The 19,356-nt window shown below is 60.9% G+C and overlaps 1 protein-coding gene across 5 annotated transcripts in view; it reads left to right on the plus strand.

Moving 5' to 3' along the window:
- PLEKHG5 (pleckstrin homology and RhoGEF domain containing G5) overlaps positions 1-19,356 on the plus strand; it is a 52,027-nt gene that overhangs the window by 4,744 nt on the left and 27,927 nt on the right. For 3 of the 5 annotated variants that reach the window (XM_054441524.2, XM_054441587.2, XM_063659846.1), the window contains exon 2: positions 17,611-17,687. In XM_054441524.2, the coding sequence (XP_054297499.2) occupies positions 17,611-17,687 (77 nt within the window). Of the gene's footprint in view, positions 1-13,317; positions 13,433-16,741; positions 16,861-17,610; positions 17,688-19,356 lie in introns of those variants that run through there. The other 2 variants (XM_063659863.1, XM_054441541.2) reach the window with 2 other exon arrangements.

Genomic DNA, 19,356 nt, shown 5'->3' on the forward strand with positions numbered 1-19,356 from the left:
TGTAGAGACAGGGTCTCACTATGTTGCCCAGCCTGGTCTCAACCTCTCAGGCTCCAGAGACCCACCCCAGCCTCCTGAGTAGCTGGGACCACAGGTGAGTGCCACCATGCCTGGCTAATTTTTAATTTTTTTGTAGAGACAAGGTCTCAGCCATGTTGTCCAGTCTGGTCTTGAACTCCAGGGTCAAGGAGTCCTCCTGCCTCAGCTTCCCAAAGTGCTGGGACTGTAGACATGAACCTCCATACCTGTCCCTGCTTTGTGCTTCTCGAGATGTAAATGAACAGGATCCAGGCAGAACCCCTCCAGGCCCGTATGGGAGGCTCTCAGGAAACAGCCTCCTCTGTAATGCCGAAATGGGTTAAGACCCCATAGCTGCCCTGCACAGAAACTGCCTCTGGAGGCTGGGCCTGTGTCCTGGGCTTAGCGGGGAAGGGCCCTTGGCTTCTGTGGGCCAACAGTCAGACAGGGCCCATCTGAGGCAGCCTGGGTCTCTGCTGGGCATGTCCACAGGGACAGTAGTGACAGTTTCCAACCAACAGGACCAGTGTTTCGACAATGGGGTAGATGGTTTGAAATCCTAGCTGTCCTGGAAGTCCAGCCTGTCTTTTCCGTGGTTGGGAGCCTGGCCCAGGAGCCTTTGTTCCTTGGACAGACTTGGCCCTCGAGAGGGCCCCAGTCTCTCAGTTTGTCTGGCCAGGATTAAAAGTCTGCAGTGGCCAGCAGCCGGCAGTCAGGCTGGAATGTAGCTGTGCTGGCTTGGCCGCAGACAGCCCTGAGGAACAGCCTTCATTTCCGCCTCTTCCCCTCACCTCAGGCTGAAAAATCCCTGGCAGGTGGCAGCTGCTGGGTCTTAGTCTGAGTCTCAGCTCTTCCAAGGGGACCAGGTTTGACCCCAGGCGGGCGTCCAGGCATGTGGGCTGCCCTCTGGGCACGGTCCTACTTGGATGCCAGGGAGCCCTGCCCCCTTGACACACAGAGTGAGGTGGAGCCCAGCTGGACCAAGCCTTGGGGTATTTGGAAGTCAGCCCTGGTGAGAGACGGTTGATTGCGAATTGATTCTAGTTCAAATCAACAAGCATTTCCCTGGCACCTGCCCTGGGCCAGGCTGGGCCTGGGTCCTGCATCCCCGATAGAGTCTAGATTCTAAGGGCTCCCAGGCTAGATGGAGCGAGGGGAGCTCCACAGTGGGATCCAGGCGTCGGTGAGAGGAGCTAACAATTCCACCAGGAACAGTGGGTGGGCGGGGCCCCAGGGTCTAAGTGGCTGCGCCGGGGGCAGGCTTTTAATCAAGACAGTGACATTTGCAGACTTGCGTTCTGTTCTTCTGCTGTGATTTTTGGCCACTGTCTCCGAGTTTGGAGGGCACTCTCCTGGATTAATTTATTCACCCCCCATGGCCACCCTGTGAGGCCTGTGAGGCCTACGCTGTATAAATGAGGAAACTGAGGCCCAACTTGTTCGAGATGGCACAGCCGGCAGGAGCTGGAGCTGGGATTTGAACCCGGGGAGCCCGGCTGGTTCTGGAGGCTGGGTTGGAGGGGGTAAGTGTGAGACGGGGAGGGACTGAGGCAGGGCGGTGGTGGCCTGAGGATGTGCCAGCGCAGGGCAGGGCTGATGGCACTGAAAGACATCCTGGAGACAGAGCTTAGAATGGCGTAGCAGCTGGTTTGTGGTCGGCCCACCCCAGGCTGCAGTTGTCCCGAGGCTGTGGCTGGTGGTTGGGTGGGTGATGATGGTCCGGCCAGATGCTGGGCAGTGACTGGGCCTCCCACCCCGCTGGTGAGCCGAGTGGGCCTGAGGGCCCTGCTGTCTGGCTTCCCTGCCCCCACACACACAGGGTAGCCCGGGGAGGGGCCCATGCCAGTGGGCTCGAAGGTCGGGGAGGTTTGTCCAGGCCTGAAGGGCTCCCAGAGTCCAAGTCAGGGGACACATCTGGGGCTGGGAGAGGCCCACTTGAGCTCACGTGGCCTCAGGGCTTGAACAGCGCTGAGCAAGAAGGACCACTCGCTCAGCCTGGGACGACCCCACAGCATGTGGAGCTCGAATATCTCGGCTGTGAAGGAGGAGCCAATGGTATGGAGGGTGGTGGAGAGACCCTGCGGCAGCGCCCAACTCCTTCTGGGCGACATGGGCAGTTCTCCAGGCGTCTGGAGCCTCCGCTTCCTCCTCTGTAAAACGGGGTGATGGTGATCCAATCACAGGGTCACTGCGTAGATTAAAGGAGATGCCACCTTGAAGGCCCTTGGTCCAGAGTCCTGGTATAATACATAGGGCCCCGGCAGATGTTAGTGTCCCTGCTGTAAGGACAGCCAGGGAAAGGGGGCTGAGAGAGTCCCTAGCTCAGCAGGAGTCTGTTCCTGAGCACAGGGAAGAGACTAGCACAGGCTCGGGCTCCCCGGCTTCCGAGGGCCTCTCCCCTGCCCGGCCCTGGGCTTCCTGCCAGCAGAACCCTCTCCCCCTTCCTCTATCCAGGCCACAGTGGCAGTCACACACTCACTCTCTGCAGTGCTGGGGGCAGCCTGTCTTGGGGGGGGCTGCAGTCAGGCGGCCTGCAGTGCCCACTCCAGGGCTGGAGGTGAAGCCACTGCGTGGCTCTGCCGGCCCAGTCCTCGCTCTGTGAGCCCTGTCGTGGCCCCGCTGCCTCAATCCCCCATCTCACATGCCTCAGTCCCAGCGCCTGGGGGCCCTGAGGATTGGGCAGCGCAGGAGTGTGTGGGTCCCCTCTCGGATCCCTCCTGTCTTGGGGGAGGTGGGCATCGGCAGCTGCTGGGTGACCGCCAGCCCCCTTCAGACGTTTCTCTCGGGCTTGCCAGGCTCCAAGTGGGGTCCTTTCATACAGGCAGCCTCATGTAATCACCCTAGTCAGGGGCTTAGGATTGTCTCCATTTACAGAGGAGGAAACTGAGGCTGGAGGAGTCAGTGACCTTTGGTGGCGTTGGTGGTGCCTGTCCCCTTTGTTCCATCCCCCACCCCAGCAGCACCCAGGGCTGGGACAGGGCCCATCAGAGACTGTGGGGAGGGGAGGGTGTTGGGGGCTAAGGCTGAGGCCTGGTTGAAGCTCAAGGACGGGCTGGCCAGGGGCCAGGTGGTTGTGGCCCGGGTTTCCGCCAGCATCTTCCAAACAAATGGACTGGCAGATGGGCTGGGGCACTGGACCCACGCATCTCGCCTTCAGAATTGTTTAATTTTTTTTTTTTTTTTTGACAGAGTTTCACTCGGTCGCCAAGGCTGGAGTGCAGTGGCGCGATCTTGGCTCACTACAACCTCCACCTCCCAGGTTTAAGCGATTCTCCTGCCTCAGCCTCCTGAGTAGCTGGGATTACAGGCATCTGCCACCACACTTGGCTAATTTTTGTATTTTTAGTAGAGACGGGATGTCATCATGTTGGCCAGGCTAGTCTCGAACTCCTGACCTCAAGTGATCCCCACCCTCCTTGGCCTCCCAAAGTGCTGGGATTGTAGGCATGAGCCACCGTGCCCAGCCCAGAATTGTTTAATTTGGAGGAAGGGTCTGTGCTGCCCACACCAGGCCCTGTTCACCCCTCCCGCAGGTGCTGACACTGGGCCCACTGCTTGCTGGCTGGTGGGTTGGCCTCCACCCCACCTGGCCCCCACCCCCAGGGTCACCATCAGGTATTGGCCCTGGAAGGTCCTCAGCCCGTGCCTCCAGAGGGCAGAGGCAGATTCTTTTCTTTTTTGGAGACAGAGTCTCACTCTGTCACCCAGGCTGGATTGCAGTGGCGCGATCTCAACTCACTGCAACCTCCGCATCCTGGGTTAAAGCAATTCTCTGCCTCAGCCTCCCAAGTAGCTGGGATTACAGGCGCCTGCCACCCCTCCTGGCTAATTTTTGTATTTTTAGTAGAGACGGGGTTTCATCATCTTGGCCAGGCTGGTCTTGAACTCCTGACCTCGTGATCACCTGCCTCGGCCTCCCAAAGTGCTGGGATTACAGGCGTGAGCCACCGTGCCCGGCCGGGCAGAGGCAGATTCTTCTTTTTACTTGGCCTGGTGGAGCGTTTGGGGAGGGCCTGGCCAGAAGAACAGAGACAGGAGAGCCAGAGGGCAGGGGGAGTGGCTAGTGCCCACTCTTTCCAGATTACATAACGGGGCTCTGCAGCCTGGCCTGTGCAGAAACACTCACCCACAGCATGGCCGCCTGGGTGATTCTCACGAGAGCCGGGTAGCTAGAACTGGGCATGGCGGCCCCGCATGCACGCTGCTGGCTCTCCCCGGCTGCCCTGGGGGTCCAGACAGGCCTCCTCAGACACCGGGAGAGGAAGGGAGGAATGTGGTTACCTGTCCCTGGGGCCTTGGGGGTCCACAAGAGGCCACAGTGGGCCTTGCCTGGGGACGGGGGGGAACGGGGCTCTTGTTGGGTACAGGGACCCCCCACCAAGTCTTTATCCCTTTGGGGTGAGCACTCACTCTGCGCCAGGCTCCCTGCTAAGCCCTGTGTGTGCAGGATCTTGTGGAGATGACACCCTGGGGCGCTCTCTCTTTGACCCATTTTACAGATGTGGAATCTGGGGAAGTGTCACGGCTGAGGCTGCCTAGCTCGGGAGGCAGAAGCCTAACCCTGAACCAAGCCCTCCCCTGCGGGGGGCTGCCCTCAGAAAACCCCTGCAGTGGGAAGGGGTCATCCAGGATGGTTGAGGGGAGAAAGGATGTTCAGGGGCCCGTGGAGCCCCCGGCCTGTGAGCTTAGGCAGGAAAAGTGCCCCAGAGCCTACGTCTCCTGGGTGGCCGTGGCTTCCTGGCGTGGGGGTCGATGGCCGGGTCCTGCCACCTGTTTCTCTTCCTCTTTTGGCCCCTTACTCAGCGAGACCTTGCGGGGGTGGACCCTGCTTGGGTCCCCCCTCACTTGGCACTTCCGCTCTCAACGAAACAGCTGTGGTTTGCAGAGGACTCGCCCCCTCCCATGTCCAAGGCCATTGCCAGGAACCAGATGAAGCGGGCCCTTGTCTTTAGCCCCTGTCCCTCTGCCTGTCCTGGCTCCAGCCCCAGGCCAGGGGATGCTCACTGAAGCACAGAAGGAACCAGAGGTGGGACGAGAGGCAAACCTTAGGGTCTCCCTGCCCGGGGCCACAGCTCCCAGCCCCAGGGGCAGCGCACGTGAGGGCACAAACCAATTGTCTCTGCTCCTCTGGGATCTACCTGTCCAGAGGCCGTGAGGCTTCCAGGGGACCAAGTCCCTCGAGATAGGTCTGGGGCTGTGGGAGAGCAGCCCTCCAGCTGAGGGCCCACCTGCCTCTCTCGGGCCTCTAGCTCCCTGTCTGCACCCGGCAGTGACTTCGAGAGGCACTAGAGGTGGGTGAGGAGGGCCAGGCCTAGAGCGGGGTAGGCAGTGTGGCCAGCAGTGTGAGTACTGCTCTGGGGCTCAGCCCTGGCTCTCCCTCTTCCTAGCTCTGTGTGGCCCTGGGCAAGTTGCCTGTCCGTGGCCTCAGCTTCTCCATCTCTGTGGTGGGGACAGTAGCACCTGCTGTTGGGGATGAAGTGTGGATTGGAGATGATGTGTGAATAGTGCTTGCTCAGTATGGCATTGGGCCATGGTAAGTGGAGTGCCTGCCTGAGGCTGGGCACACAGCAGAATGCAAACAGACAGCTGTCCCTGAAGGCACCAAGAGCAACCCCCGTGTTTGTCAGCGGCGTAGCTAGTCAGTCTTGTTTCCTGGTTTCCCCCAGACCCTAGGAAAAGGCCCAGGTGTGTCCACCTGCCTTGGACAGCTGCTGCCTCAGAGAGAAGGGCTGGTGTTGCACCCTCGAGCACTGTGGGGGTCTACTTCACCGGCCTGGGGGGGCCTCCCCTGACCCACTGGGGCTGCCTCTGCCTTCCTGCATCGGGAGGCTGGGTGGGGTACCCTCTAGCCTTGTATGGAAGGAGCGTGGGAGACAGAGGAGGACAGCCGGGCAGCAGGAACAGCACAAGCGAAGGTGGGAGGTGGGAAGCAGGAGGCACATTTGGAGACAGAGGGAACACAGAAGATGATGCTCCGTGTGGTCAGGATGGAGGGTGGAGCCCGGCCTCCTCCTCTTGGCATCCAGGGCTGCAGCCCCTCAGGAGGGTTCAGCCTCTGAGCCCCAAATGGACGCCTGGGAGTGGGGCCCCCCCAGGTGGCCGCTGCAGCAGGGGCATCCCCTTGTGCTCAGCCCACAGTTGAGGGTAGGAAAGAGTCTCTGCCACGCCCGGGCGGGGATGCTCTGGGGTTGGCTGTCCTGAAATAATAACCAGGTGTGGCTCCCACCAAGCCCAGACAAAGAGGGGCTGGGGATGAGTAAAGGCTCCAGGACCCACCCCACTGGCCCTGGCTTCTGCTAGGGTGGGTCTGAGACAGAGATGGCTGGCCAGGCCATGGATGGTCCTATTCCCTAAGCCTCAGTCTGACACCCCCAGGCTGGCCACTTGCCACATGAACACGAGCCAGGGACACCCCCAGCTCCTGTGGGCTCAGGCCCAGGTCGTGTGGGTGCCAGTGATGAAGGCCAAGGGCCTGCGTTTGTCCTCCCTGGCCCCGTGCCGGCGGGGGAGGGGCCGGCCAGGCAGGCATATGGTTCGAATTATTCAAGCCGCCTCTTGGCACCTTAGCCCTCAGCTGGGGGCGTGCAGGCTGCCTGGATGGCCACCCCAGCACCCCCTGCCACAGGCCTGGGGTGACCCCTCCACCCCCCCCCCCGCCCCCCGGAAACAGAGCCTTCTGCTGCCAGCTCCCTCTGCCTGGGCCTTGGGTCTCTGTTGCCAGGCATCTGGTCTGGTAGGGGAGCCAGCTGTGCCCTGGCTCTGCTCCTTCAGACCTGGCAGGCTGGGGGGGTATAGGTGGGGTAAGACAGAGGAGGCTCAGCAGAGCCTGGCTGGGGAGCCCAGTGCAAGCTGCCCTTGGCCCCGTTCAAGTCTGGATTTCTGAAGGGCTGCCGCATGGCCCCACCTTCTCCCCCAGCTGCTTGTTCAGGTCCCCAAGTTGGCTTTGAAGCTAGACAGTCTTGGGGTCAAATCCAAGTTCTATTCCTTGTGAGCTGAGCCTCAGCTTCCTCATCTGTGCCACGAAGGAAGTGCCCACCCACGCAGGGAAAGCCACAATGACCCTGCTGGGGCACAGGTCACGTGGATGCCGTGACAGAGGTCTCTCCACAGGAGGGCCGCCTTAGGCTTTGAGTTGTTATTTTCTAGCTTGAACATTTTGGAGTTTTGACAACACTCTGGAATCAACTGACCAGTGGCTTTTCATTTCCCCGCCTGTCTGCTGGCTTTTCCTTCTTCTCATGGTCCTTTCTGTGAAGGGTCTGCACCCCCAGCCCTCTGACTTCCTCCAACTCCACCCACCGCTCGGGAGCAACAAGGCTCCCCTGAGGATGCGGGAGGCTCAGCTGCCTAGGGCTCTATGCCTGGGCTGCCACTGGTGTAGGCGACATGAACTGAAGGAGGAGGCAGCCGGGTGAAGTGTGGCCAGCCCCTAAAGGGAGCCCAGAGAGCAGAGCCCGGACCTCACAGGCAGGCTGAGAGTGAGGCCTGGCCCACAGCTCCCGCCCCACTGGGGGACCTCTGGGGGCCTCCGCTCAGTGGAGGTGAGGGACATGCCTTGAGCTTCCTGGGGAGGGTCCAGGCAGGAGCTGGAAACATCTCTAGGGGCAGCCTAGAGATGCCTCCCCACAGGTGCTTCTATTCCTCACTGAGAAATCCTGCAGGGTTCCACTGGGGCTGGGAGCGGGGTCACGGGTCAGGGGTGGGGAGCTGGAATTGCTCCTCGGGCAGCACATTTTTCTTCTCTGAAAACCTATCTTAGCAAAGAGACCACGAAACAATCGCACTCTTTTCCGGGCCTCTGTCGTCCCCAGACGGCCAGCCCGTCTCCTCGGCGGGGGCTCCGAGGGGGCCGGGAAGGCGAAATTTGTAAAATGTCTGTAGGAGGGGAAGAAAGGCGCTTTGTGTGGGGCCGGGGCCCTGGCCATTGGTCAGCTCCGAGGCCCCCAGCCGCTCCCAGAATGCTCCCCTTCCTGGGGAGGGTGCGCCTGCCAGCCGAGGCCAGCCCCAGTGGTCCCTGCAGCCCCCTGCGCCCCTGCACTCCCTGCGTCCCGTCCCCAGGCCACCCAGCCTCCGAGGGCGCGGGCCAGGCGGGGCAGCCTCCTCTGGCCTCAGCATGTTTCTCTACTGGAAGAAGCGGGGCACCTATGAGCTGGAGGCCTTGCCCGGCGACCTGGCCGAGCTGGAGCTAGGGACGGTGGAGCGTTTCTCGTGGAGCTCCACCCTGGACATCATCGAAGACCTCGGGGGTAGGTGCGAGCCCACCTCCCGGGAGGACTTTCAGCAGGCTCTGGCACTGGGCCTGCCCAGCCAGGGCCTGTAGCCCATTCACACACACATGCTACTGACGGTCACTTGCTCCATGGCGGTGTGGGGGCCAGAGCCACTCCTGAGAGCTGCCGCTGGTGCAGGAGAGGGGCCCGGAATTGAGGACCCTGGGGGCCAGAGGGCAGGCAAGCAGCAGAGGAGGCTGTCCTTCCTCCAGGGCTGGCCTGGCTGGGCAGCGTGGGCCCTGCACTGGGCTTCAGGCCTGGCCTCTGCCTCTGCTCTCCCCCAGCCCCCAAGATCAGGCCATGGTGTTTTCTCAGGGCTGGGTGGTGTAATGAGATGTTCTGGAACATTCATGTTCCAGGCCCCAGGACGTGGGTCATTTCTCCTTTTGTCCCCATTTTACAGATGACGAAACAGAGGTACAGGGAGTTTAAGCCCCTGAAGAGGCAGGACGAGCTCTCGGGGACGCTGAGCCCCGCAGCCTGTGTTTAGAGGGGTGGGATGTTGGGCTGCTCCTGGGTGTGAGAGGTTGGGGAACTGTGAATGGGAATAATGATGCCTTGGGGGTCACTGGGGGGCTGAGAGCACTAATGGGGATGACACACAGGGAGACTTCAAACAGCAGTGGCAGAGGCAGGGCGCACCTGTGCTGGCTGTCGGATGCCCATTCTGTCCGCTCAGCTCAGCTGACCGGCACTGTGGGCTGACCGGCACTGTGGGCTGACCGGCACCGTGGGCTGGGGACCTGTGGGCTGACCGGCACCGTGGGCTGACCGGCACTGTAAGCTGGGAACCTGGCTCTGTCAGGGAGCTTTGGTGCAGTGACAGAAACTTGAGTCCGGTCTGCAGAAGCTACCGGAGCGCTGATCTCCAGCTCCCAGCACTGTGGAACTCTCTGGGGCCAGGGCCGGGGCCTGGGCCTGGGCCTGGGTTCTCTTCTCCATTAGCCTCACCCTCAGGCCCAGGCGCTGGCCTGCCCCAGGCCACAAGCCCAGGGAGCAGGAGCCTGTCCTGGAAGAGTCTCCCCAGGCTGGTGTGGTCCTTCCCTGAGCCCATCTGTGAGGCCAGAGGCAGGGTGAGTGACGGTTCAGCCTGCGGTCCACCTTGGGAGGCAGGAGGGAGCCTGCGGACCACACAGTGACGGGTTTTGGAAAGGGAGGTGCAGGCTGGGCAGGGTGGCTCATGCCTGTAATCCCAGCACTTTGGAAGGCCGAGGTGGGCGGATCATGAGGTCAGGAGATCGAGACCAGCCTGACTAACACGGTGAAACCCCGTCTCTACTAAAAACACAAAAAATTAGCTGGGCGTGGTGGTGGGTGCCTGTAGTCCCAGTTACTCCGGAGGCTGAGGCAGGAGAATGGCATGAACCCGGGAGGTGTAGCTTGCAGTGAGCCAAGATTGTGCCACTGCACTCCAGCCTGGGTGACAGAGCGAGACTCCATCTCAAAAAAAAAAAGGAAAAAAAAGAGAGAAGGGAAGTGCTGCTCCCAGGAGGGAGGACGATGTCCGGTGGGCATAAAGGCCAGGCGTCCCTGCCTGTGACCAGCCCCCAGCTGTGGAGGAGGGGGAATGTGGCTGCTTGTCAGGAGAGGCAGGTACAGCGTCCCACAGGCCCCAGCAGCTCCAGGCCCCATCGGGATGTGCGCAGGAGGCAGGGAGGGCAGGATGTGAGAGGGGCAGCCCAGCTGCCCAGCTGGTGGAGGCAGTGGGGATGCGGGAGGCAGCACGGGATGTGGGGGTGGGGTGAGGAGGAGTGTGGCAGCTGATGTTGGGGGGGCAAATCTCCCCTCCACCCTTAGCTGGGCACTGTCCTGGAGTCGGAGGGTGGGATGGGGGGCAGGCTGCTCTATTTCTTCACCTGGCAGCTTCCTGCCTACCTGAGGCAGGTACGGTGCTACAGGACCCAACAGAGCCAGAGACTTGACCCAGGTTGTTTAGCCACCCGGCCCCAAGCCAGCAGGGCCAGCCAATGGAAGCTGTGTCCCACCCCTCGACCCCACTCAGATTGTGCTCCCCTGGGCGGGGTGGGGCAAAGTGGGGCTGCTCACCATCTGCAGAGGCAGGCCCTCCCTGGGCTCTCTTAGTTGTTCTCTACATCTCAGTCACCCTGCTGGTCCCTCCCCCTGGGATGCCCTCACGGCTCAGATGCAGGAATCACATCTATGAAGCTGCCTATCTCTCCTGCCTCTGGGACAGGCGGCTCCTGCTTCTATGGTTTCACAGCTCTGGGGCCCCTCGATCACACTGGCCACACAGCTAACGTAGAGAGGGCTTACCCAGTGCCAAGCACTCTTTATTTTTCTCTTTAAGACAGGGTAGGCCAGGCGCAGTGGCTCATGCCTGTAATCCCAGCACTTTGGGAGGCCGAGGCGGGTGGATCACCTAAGGTCAGGAGTTCAAGACCAACCTGGCCAGCATGGTGAAACCCCATCTCTACTAAAAAATACAAAAAATTAGCCGGGCATGGTGGCAGCCACCTGTAATCCCAGCTACTTGGGAGGCTGAGGCAGGAGAATCACTTGAACCCGGGAGGCAGAGGTTCAGTGAGCCGAGATCATACCATTGCACTCCATCCTGGGTGACAAGAACAAAATTCCGTCTGAAAAAAAAAAAAAAAGACAGGGTCATCTCACTCTGTTACCCAGGCTGGAGTGCAGTGCGAGATCACAGCTCGCTGCATCTGACCTCAAGCAGCACTCCTGCCTCGGCCTCCTAAGTAGCTGGGACTGCAGGTACACACCACCATGCCCTGCTGGTTTTTTAATGTTTTGTAGAGATGGGGTCTCTCTATGTTGCCCAGGCTGGTCTTGAGCATCTGGACTAAAATGATCCTTCTGCCTCCTTGGATTCCCACAGTGTTGGGATTACGGGTATGAGCCACCATGTCCAGCCTCAAAGCTCTTTCAACCTAGGCTCCTGGAATATCCATGCCCAGTCTCTGAGTCAAGGCCATTCTTGGAATCCCTTTTATCCTGGTGAGGTGTGGCGAGGCCTTTGAGATCCCAAGTGGTGGCACCCAGATACACCATGCACACCCTCAGCCTGAGCACCAGAACTGAGACCTGCTCACCCACATGTGCCTGCCCCAGCTCTCCCCGGGGCCGGCAGAGAGGCGCCGGGGGGCTGCACACAGTGGCTGGGTCACAGCACGTGAACAGTCAGCTCTCATGCGTGAGCTGAGGCGGCCAGGTGGGTGAGCCTGGGCACACGGCTGTCTGTGTGGGCTCTGTCCTCTGCGCCAGCCAGACCCTGGCCGGGGCCCATGCAGGGTGGGCCGATGCCAGCCCTGCCTGTGATGGGGGCAGGACTGGCGCTTGGAGCGTGACTGTCGGGAATTGGGATCTCATAGCTATTTCTGCAGCCCTGCTTCTGTTCCGCCCTTGGTCACTCTCGGTTCTTCTGAGGAACCTCTGGAGGAAGCCCACAGGGGGCAGATGGGCAGGCGCCCACAGCAGCCTCAGCCGGAGGAAGTGGCTGGCTGGCCCCAGGCCTGTGTGCAGAGCTGTGTGGACAGTTTCTCGGGCCCCAGGAAGGAATCCTGAATGTGTCCTCCCACCTCTTCTTACTGAGCTCGAGCAGTGTGGGTGGGTAGGGCGGTGTTCAGCTCTCCGGTCCCCAGGGACTACGCCAGCGGTGGTTCTGGGCTGTAGGCAGAAGCAGTGTCCTGGCCGTGGTCCATGCCCCTCCCTGCAGCTGGGTCCCTACTTCACTGACCTGCCCCAAGGTGCCCCATGGCGCTTTGGGAAGGGGATCAGAAACACATTTCCTTCCCAGGCCTCCAGTGACTCTCCAACCAGTGTCCTGCATATGTAGTGGCGGATGTCCTGGGACTAGCAGCCATTTACCCAGGACATGCCTCTCTGGCGTTTGGCCAGGTTTGGGACAAATCTTGCCCTTCCCCAGGCTTCTGTGGCTAAGAGGTCCAGCCCCAGCATGGCCTGCAGCAGCTGCCCAGGCATGGACCGGTGCCCAGGAGGGTGGGGCTCACGCGGGAGGGGACATTCAAGGCCACAGCTGCTTCCTGAGAGGGGCAGCCTTTGCATGGCCAGGCCTGTGGTTGGGAGGTGGTGGGTAGGGAGGGCCTGTTTTCTTGAGACAGAAGGGTTCATCTGAGTGGAGGGTTCACAGGTGAGGGGCTACCCCGGAGAAGATGAGAACGAGGTGGTTTTCCGTGCACTTGTGTCAGCCTGGGGCCAGTGGGGAAAGGGGACACTCATGTCATGATGGGGAGACCAATTCACGTTTTCCAGACAGCTAATTGTGTCAGGCCCCATGGAAGCACTGTAGCCTGGCGGTTAGGAGCGCAGGCTTGGAGGCTTACACACTCACAGCCTCGTTACTGTCATTACTTGTGTGACCTTGGGCAAATCTCTCTACCCTCCACGCCTCAGTTTCCTCCTCTGTAAAATGGGGACAACGATCATTCCTCTGCACAGAGTTAGATGGTGAAACGACACCATCTATGGACAGCAGAGTTCCCAGCAGGTGGTTGGCTAGTGAGAGCTGTGGTCACTGTATGTTGTTCCTGAAGCCGTCTGATGGGGAGACAGGTCGGTGTTGGTTCAAAGGTTCAAGACAGTGGGAGTCCAGCAAGGACATGTTCACCTGGAACTGGGATATATGACAATAGGGAGGCCTTCCTGAAGGCAGCAGCCTTCAATTTGGGCCTTGAAGAGTGGGCAGGTCGGCAGCAGACAGCGATGGGAGGATGCTGGGGGAGGGCAAAGGAATAGCACCAAGAAGGGCTGGGCTGGGGTCAGAAGCTCAGTTGTGTCCGGCAAGTAGCGGAGTGAGGGGCCTGGGGTGGGGCGACAGGGAGTGGCGGGGACTGTGGAGGCTGGAAGCATTTGTGCTGATCCGAGGCAGACACAGCTCGGGAGCTGGAGCCGTGCAGAACATGGGTCCAGAGCTGCCAGGCTCCTCTGGTTTGTCAAGAGAAGCCAGAAATATGGATTTTTATGTGAAATCTCCTGACTTTTCAAAGTTGGCAACCAATTTAAATTCTTTCGAAACCCTGTTCTCAGCCAAACAAAACATGTCTGCCGGCCGTTCTGCCCGCGCCCCGAGGCCCGGTTCTGGTAGAGATCATGTTCAGGACAAAGCCAAAGTGGCCTCCTGCGACTGAGACAGGGTAGGGGGAGAACTGGTGAGTAGGGTCCTCTGCCTGGCCAAGGGTCCTGGTCTCCCTGGGACGGTAGGTGGGGGAGCCAGGAGGGCAGCTGGGCTGTTGCAGACGTGGGGAGGCAGTGTCTGGCATGAAGTGGCGGGAGTTCAGGGTTCCAGGTCCACCTCAAGGGGAGTAGTTCATGGTTCCAGGTCTGGCTAGGGGTGGTGGGAGTTCAGGGTTCCAGGTTTGCTTAGGGGAGGGGGGAGTTCAGGGTTCCAGGTCTGCTTAGGGTCGGGCTGAGGTCGAGGAGCAGACACTGCTCAGGCTGGTCCACATAAGAGGGGTTGCTACAAAGAGGCAGGGCTCCCAAGGGAAGCCCAGGGCAGGCAGAGGAGGCTGCCCCCCCCGCCCCCGAGAGTTGCCCACTCTCACAAAGCTGCCTTCTCCTGCCCTGTCTGCTCTGGGGTGGTTTCCACTGAGTGGCTGCTCCCCTTGTTCCTGCTCCCCAACAATCTTGGGGCATCGTACCTATTTGGACTGACTCTCAGTGGACTCAAGGCTCCAGGGCCCAGTAGGAGTCCTGCCTGTGGGCTCCTATCAGGAAGGGGATCGGAATCGTGTTTCCTTCCCAGGCTTGCCTCAATTCATAGTCTCAGGAGAGCAAATCTGACTGGCTCAGCCAGGCCATGTAGATGGCTCAACAACTATAATCTCAGCACTTTAGGAGGCCAAGGCAGGAGGATCCCTTCAGGCCAGGAGTTCGAGACCAGCCTGGGAAACATAGTGAGACCTCCCTTGCTATAAAAAAATTAAAAAGTTAGCCAGGTATGGTGGTGTGCACTGGTGGTCCCAGCTACTCGGTAGGCTGACGTGGGAAGATCACTTGTGCCCAGGAGGTCGATGCTGCAGTGAGCCCTGATCACAACACTGCATTCCAGCCTGGGTAACAGAGCAAGACTCTGTCTCAAAAAATAAATTTTAAATTAAATTAAATTAAGAAAAACCCAGCTATGTCCAGGGTACGCTATCACCTGATACAATATGTTCCCCTTATCAGGCCCACCCTTTCCTCGAAGGCTGTAGATGGGGATAGGTGACCTGCAGGAGAGCTCATGACAGGCCTATGGTGGGGACTGCTTGTGCTGACTCCACCCCCAAGCCCCACAGGCCCCTCTCTGGGCCCTGAGAGTACCAGGGTCCTGACGGATTTTCCTTCGTGTCTGCAGTCTCCAGGAGAGAGGAGCTCGCCTACGCAATGCAGGAAGTTGCAGCTTTAGAGCAGAGCACAGAGTGAGCCACCTCCCAGGGGAGCCAGGACCAGGGGATCAGAAGTGTAGGGTCTAGAAGGCAGGGTGAGCACCTGGAGCCTGCTGAGACCGGGGTCAGAGGCCAGAGAGTTCAGGCCGGTAGACCCCAGTGCCAGGAAGTACCAGGCAGAGGAAAAGGAATTCCACAACCCAAGTGGCATAGAGGCTATAGGATAGTCAGGCCTGATGGTGGCTGTGACCTGAGCAGTCATGGGGGGATCTAGGGAGCTGGTGAGGCAGACCCAGCAGCAGAAGACATGGCCCGGAGCCTTCAGAATATGGGGCTACAATCCAGAGGCCCTGGGGCAAAGGGTGTGAGAATCCAACCCCAGGCTCAGAGTTTTGAGAATGCAGGGGCTTGGAAACTTTCCGGGCCGACAGCAGAAGTTGTCCTTCTTAGCTGGAGAAGTCCCAGGCTGGGCGCATGGGAAACTCCCACAAAGCTGGCTGAGGGCTCCAGGTCCCTGTGGAAACGCAGATGGCAGAGGAGGGCCTGCTGGAGTCACAGCAGACAAGAGCCCTGAACCCCACTCCACCCTCAAGTCAGCTTCCTCCCTGCAGGCGGGGACCTCGCCACAGTCCTCACAGGGCCATCTCCTGCCTCGGCTGCCTCCACCTCCAGCCTAGAGGCGGGACAGGCATCGCTGGCCCCTTGGATGGCTGAGAGCAGAGACTCAGAGAGGGAAATGAGCACAGTGTGGGGGTGAGGCTGGGCTGGGCCTGAGGATCCTGAGAGTTCCCGCAGGCTGTGCACTGAGGAGGCCCAGGGCCCCGGGGAAGCTACTTCCCTCTCAGCCTGGAGGACCCGGGATGCCTGTGGCAGCCCCTCCTCGAGAGCCCCCTCCCCAGGGTCATGCAGATGTACTGCCCTCCAAAGGGCTACCCTGCCCACCAGGCCCCCTGTGAGCTCCCAAGGCTTGTCAGGGTCACCAATGGGTCCCCAGCACCCAGCTTAGAGCTTGGCTCATGGGGACCCTCAGAGGATCTTTAGTGTGTTTGCTGAACGAATCCAGAGAACTCGGGAGACCCGGGATCCGTGCTACTTCACTGTGCCAGGAGTCCTTGGGTCAGGCACCAGTTTCTGGTCACCTGTGGGTCCCAGGGCCGGGCCCATGTAAGGAGTCCATGCAGGGAGGCTCCAGCTGAGAAGCCTTCCAGTGAAGGAGTCAGGGAAGTCCACCCTTAGCCTTTGGGAGAGGGACCCGGCCCTGCTGGAAGCTGCATCTTCTATACCTAGGTCTTGTCGGCCCAATGCCTCCTGGTGCCAGTGTGCAGGGTGGGCTGGGGGTCCAGAGGCAGGCTTAGGAGCACTGAGCCGCCGCAGACTCTTGGCCACCTCTCTGAGGCTGTTTCTGTAGCGCAAAGGGTTTGCGATCTCCTGATTCCATTTACATAAAGTACAGGACCAGGCAGACGAATCGATGTGTTGGAAGTCAGGGCGGTGGTGCCCTTGGGGGGACCGGTTGGCACGAGGGAGGTGGTGGGGGCTGGGGACTGGATGGGGACGCTCTGCAGCTCGGTCTGGGCACAGGTTATTTTGTGAAAGTTTCCTGAAAATGTGTTGAGCTGTGCTCGCAGGACAGGTGCACTTCTCTGTCCGCGTTTGCACTTCAATGAAGTTTAAAACTGTGAACCAGCAGAGGAGACGCAGCAAGAGCAGTGGCAGGCGAGTCTCTCCTGGTGACAGCCCCCACCCTGCGCGGGGCAGCCTCCGTGTTGCCATGGAAACTGACCTCGGAGACAGCGATTCTGGGCTGGGGTGGGGGCTCTGCGTGGGTCCCGGCCTGCATTCCTGCGGACAGGCACCCTCCGCGTGGATGGCACCCTCCAGACCAGAGCCGTGCGCGCTTCCTGAGCCGCCCTGGTGCCCGCCCTGCGGGAGGTGGAGGCAGCCTCCGGACCGCAGCGCGCAGGGGCTGGGGAGCCGGGGAGGGAGGGGTGACACCGTCAGCGCCAAGGCCCGGCCGCGCTCCCGTCCCCCGCCCCCCGCCCCCGGGGCGGGGCCGCCGCGGCTCCTCCCCGCCCACCTGCCCCGCCCGCCTCCCGTGCGAGGGTCCGGCGGCGGCTGCGGCTCTGCGGCCTCCCCGTCCCCGGCGTTCCCGGCGCCCCCGCCCGCCGCCCGCCGCCCGCCCCCCGCGCGGCCCGGGGCCTGCTCCATGGGTGAGTGCAGGCGGGGACCCGGCGGGCGCTGGGCGGGGGCCTGGGGGGCCGGGCCGGCTCCTAACCTCCTCCGGGGAGGGCCCGCTCCAGGCAAGGGGGTGGGCGCCGACCGGGCTTCGGGCCGCTCGGACCCAAACTCGGCCCCCAAGTCGGGGCCTGCCTCGGCAGCACCCCGCTTCTCCTCCCTCACCCCGCCTCCTGCTGGTTGGGCCGCTCTGCCCCCACCGCGGTGCACTCCAGCCCCCAGGAAGAGAGGCAGCTTGGAGGGGGCCAAATTCAGGGTCAGAGATGAGTCTCGGGGAACGGGGGTCGCCCCAGAACTTCGGGGGCTCCTCTGTCTCTAAAGGGAGCGATGCAGGGCCTAGGGTTCGCAGGGATCTGGGATCTTGGAGCCCCTTCCCCCCAGCAGCCCTGCCGGGACCCCCTGGGAAGTCTGGGGCCCCTAAAGGTCACTGAGCGCTCCCCGACTTGTCCCCCAGACTAGAGGGACAGAGGGAGAGAGCAGCGTATTTCCAAAGATGTTTTCTCCCCGTGGAATCTGGATAATTTCCCTGAGGACTGCAGGAGAAAAGGGCTCTGCAAACAGATTCCCGTGCAGATAAGTTGGCATTTAAAAGAGAAAGGGACGCTGACCTCCTTTGAAGGGAGGACTGAGGAGATCGCCCCACCCCTCCTCCGGTCGGGAGGCCACTGGGGCCCAGGGGAGCCTGGGTGCCCCGCTGACTGATGCCCTCTGCTCCTCCCCTGCAGACGACCAGAGCCCCGCGGAAAAGAAGGGACTGCGCTGTCAGAACCCCGCCTGCATGGACAAGGGGCGGGCGGCCAAGGTAGGGAGGCTGGAGAGCCTGGGGACACTTGGGGGCAGAGGGGCCAGGGCTCTAACTGCCCTCTGTATCCCAGCACCAGCTATCCACAGAGCCCTGGCACGGGTGCGGCTGGCTGGGCTGGGTTCAAGTGTAGGTGGGGCCACAGTGTGTCTGGTTTAGGAGGCAGAGGGCCTGCCCCCGGCTCAGGAACAGTGGAGTCGGGGGACTTCTACAAGAACAGGGCGGTGGGGTACCCCAAAGCCCTTTGCTGCACTGTGGTCCTACCAACCATTCTGAGGTGACAGAAGCTGTAGCCCTATGTCACGGATGAGGAAGCTGAGGCTTAGCCAGGGGAAGTGGTCTCCCATGGTGCTGGTCCAGTGCCCAGCTGGCACTCTTCCTGTTGAACTCGGCCACTCTTCAGGCCTGGGCATGGGTCTGAGATGCTTTGGGACTTGGTGATGTGACCATGGCCCTAGGGATGACAAAAGGAGGAAGGGGCCAGTTGATCCTGGAGTGCCAGGGCTCGGGAGCTGGGAGTGGGGCAAAGTATAAATCAGGGAGAAAGGAGGCACGAAGAAGGATAATAGTACTGGCTGGGTGTTTCTGCCTGTGACGTGCTGGGCTCAGTGCCACCCGCTTTCTGTGCCATATGCACTGCTTGCGGCAGCTCTGCAGGGAAGGCATCGTCACCCCGTTTTCTAGATGAAGACACCAAGGTTCAGAGAGGTCCAGTGACTTGGCCAAGGCCCACAGCTCATGAGAGATGGAGCCGGGGTTTGGAGCCAGGTTTTGCCCCTCCCAGCAGGCATTTACATGACAATAGTAATAACTGCGCAACTTAGCATCTGGCCCAGGCACCAGGACTCACTGACTCCTCCCTCTGGCCTTCTGAGATGGTCCTGTCCTTATTCTCATTTACAGATGGGGAAGCTGAGGCTTAGAGAGGTGAAGTGGTTCACTCAGGGACAGACTGCTAGGAAGTGGGAGAGCTGGGATTTGAACCCAGTACCCAGGTCTGTGTCATACCAGGGCCCGTGTTCTCTTCCATCATGTGTCTCAGCACTGCCAGCTGCAGGAAATGTAAAATGCCACCCCCCCCCCACCCCCCGCTCCCCTCCCGCACCACCACCCAGACACACACACACTCATTCTGCACAGGAGGACCGTGGTGAGGGAACAGGGAGAACTGCTATGGGGCGGGGCGGGGAGGGGGCGGCCTCCAGTTGCCGTGGTCACCAGGCAGGGGGGCGGTGTGATGTCAGATACAATCTGCTGGCACGGATGGTGCCTGGCATTGGGCTCTGGTGTTGGCTGGTTGCCTCTTTCCCAGATCGGGGCTCCTGGCAACAAATTGGCCTCAGCTCCCCGCAATATACATCCTGCCAGAGGCCTGCAGAGCCCCGAGGCTTTTGCCTGACCTGAAGGGGCGGCTGGGGCAATAAGGCACACTGTCCCAGCCCCTCCTCTGGGCAGCTGCTCTCAGGGTGGGTCCTCAAGCTGCTCAGGCAGGGGCAGGGGTGGGATGGCCCAGCCTGCATAGAGGTGAGGCCTGGGAGAAGAGAGCTGGTCTCAGAGTAGGTGTGGTCCCTCTGCAGCCTCCAGACCTCACCTCCAGCCCTGGCCTGCCTGGAACTTGGCACAGCTGACATTGGCGTCAGCTGATGAGGGTCACCCAGCCTGCACGGGG

Source organism: Pongo pygmaeus, chromosome 1 (assembly GCF_028885625.2).
Source record: "Pongo pygmaeus isolate AG05252 chromosome 1, NHGRI_mPonPyg2-v2.0_pri, whole genome shotgun sequence".
Taxonomy (NCBI): domain Eukaryota; kingdom Metazoa; phylum Chordata; class Mammalia; order Primates; family Hominidae; genus Pongo; species Pongo pygmaeus.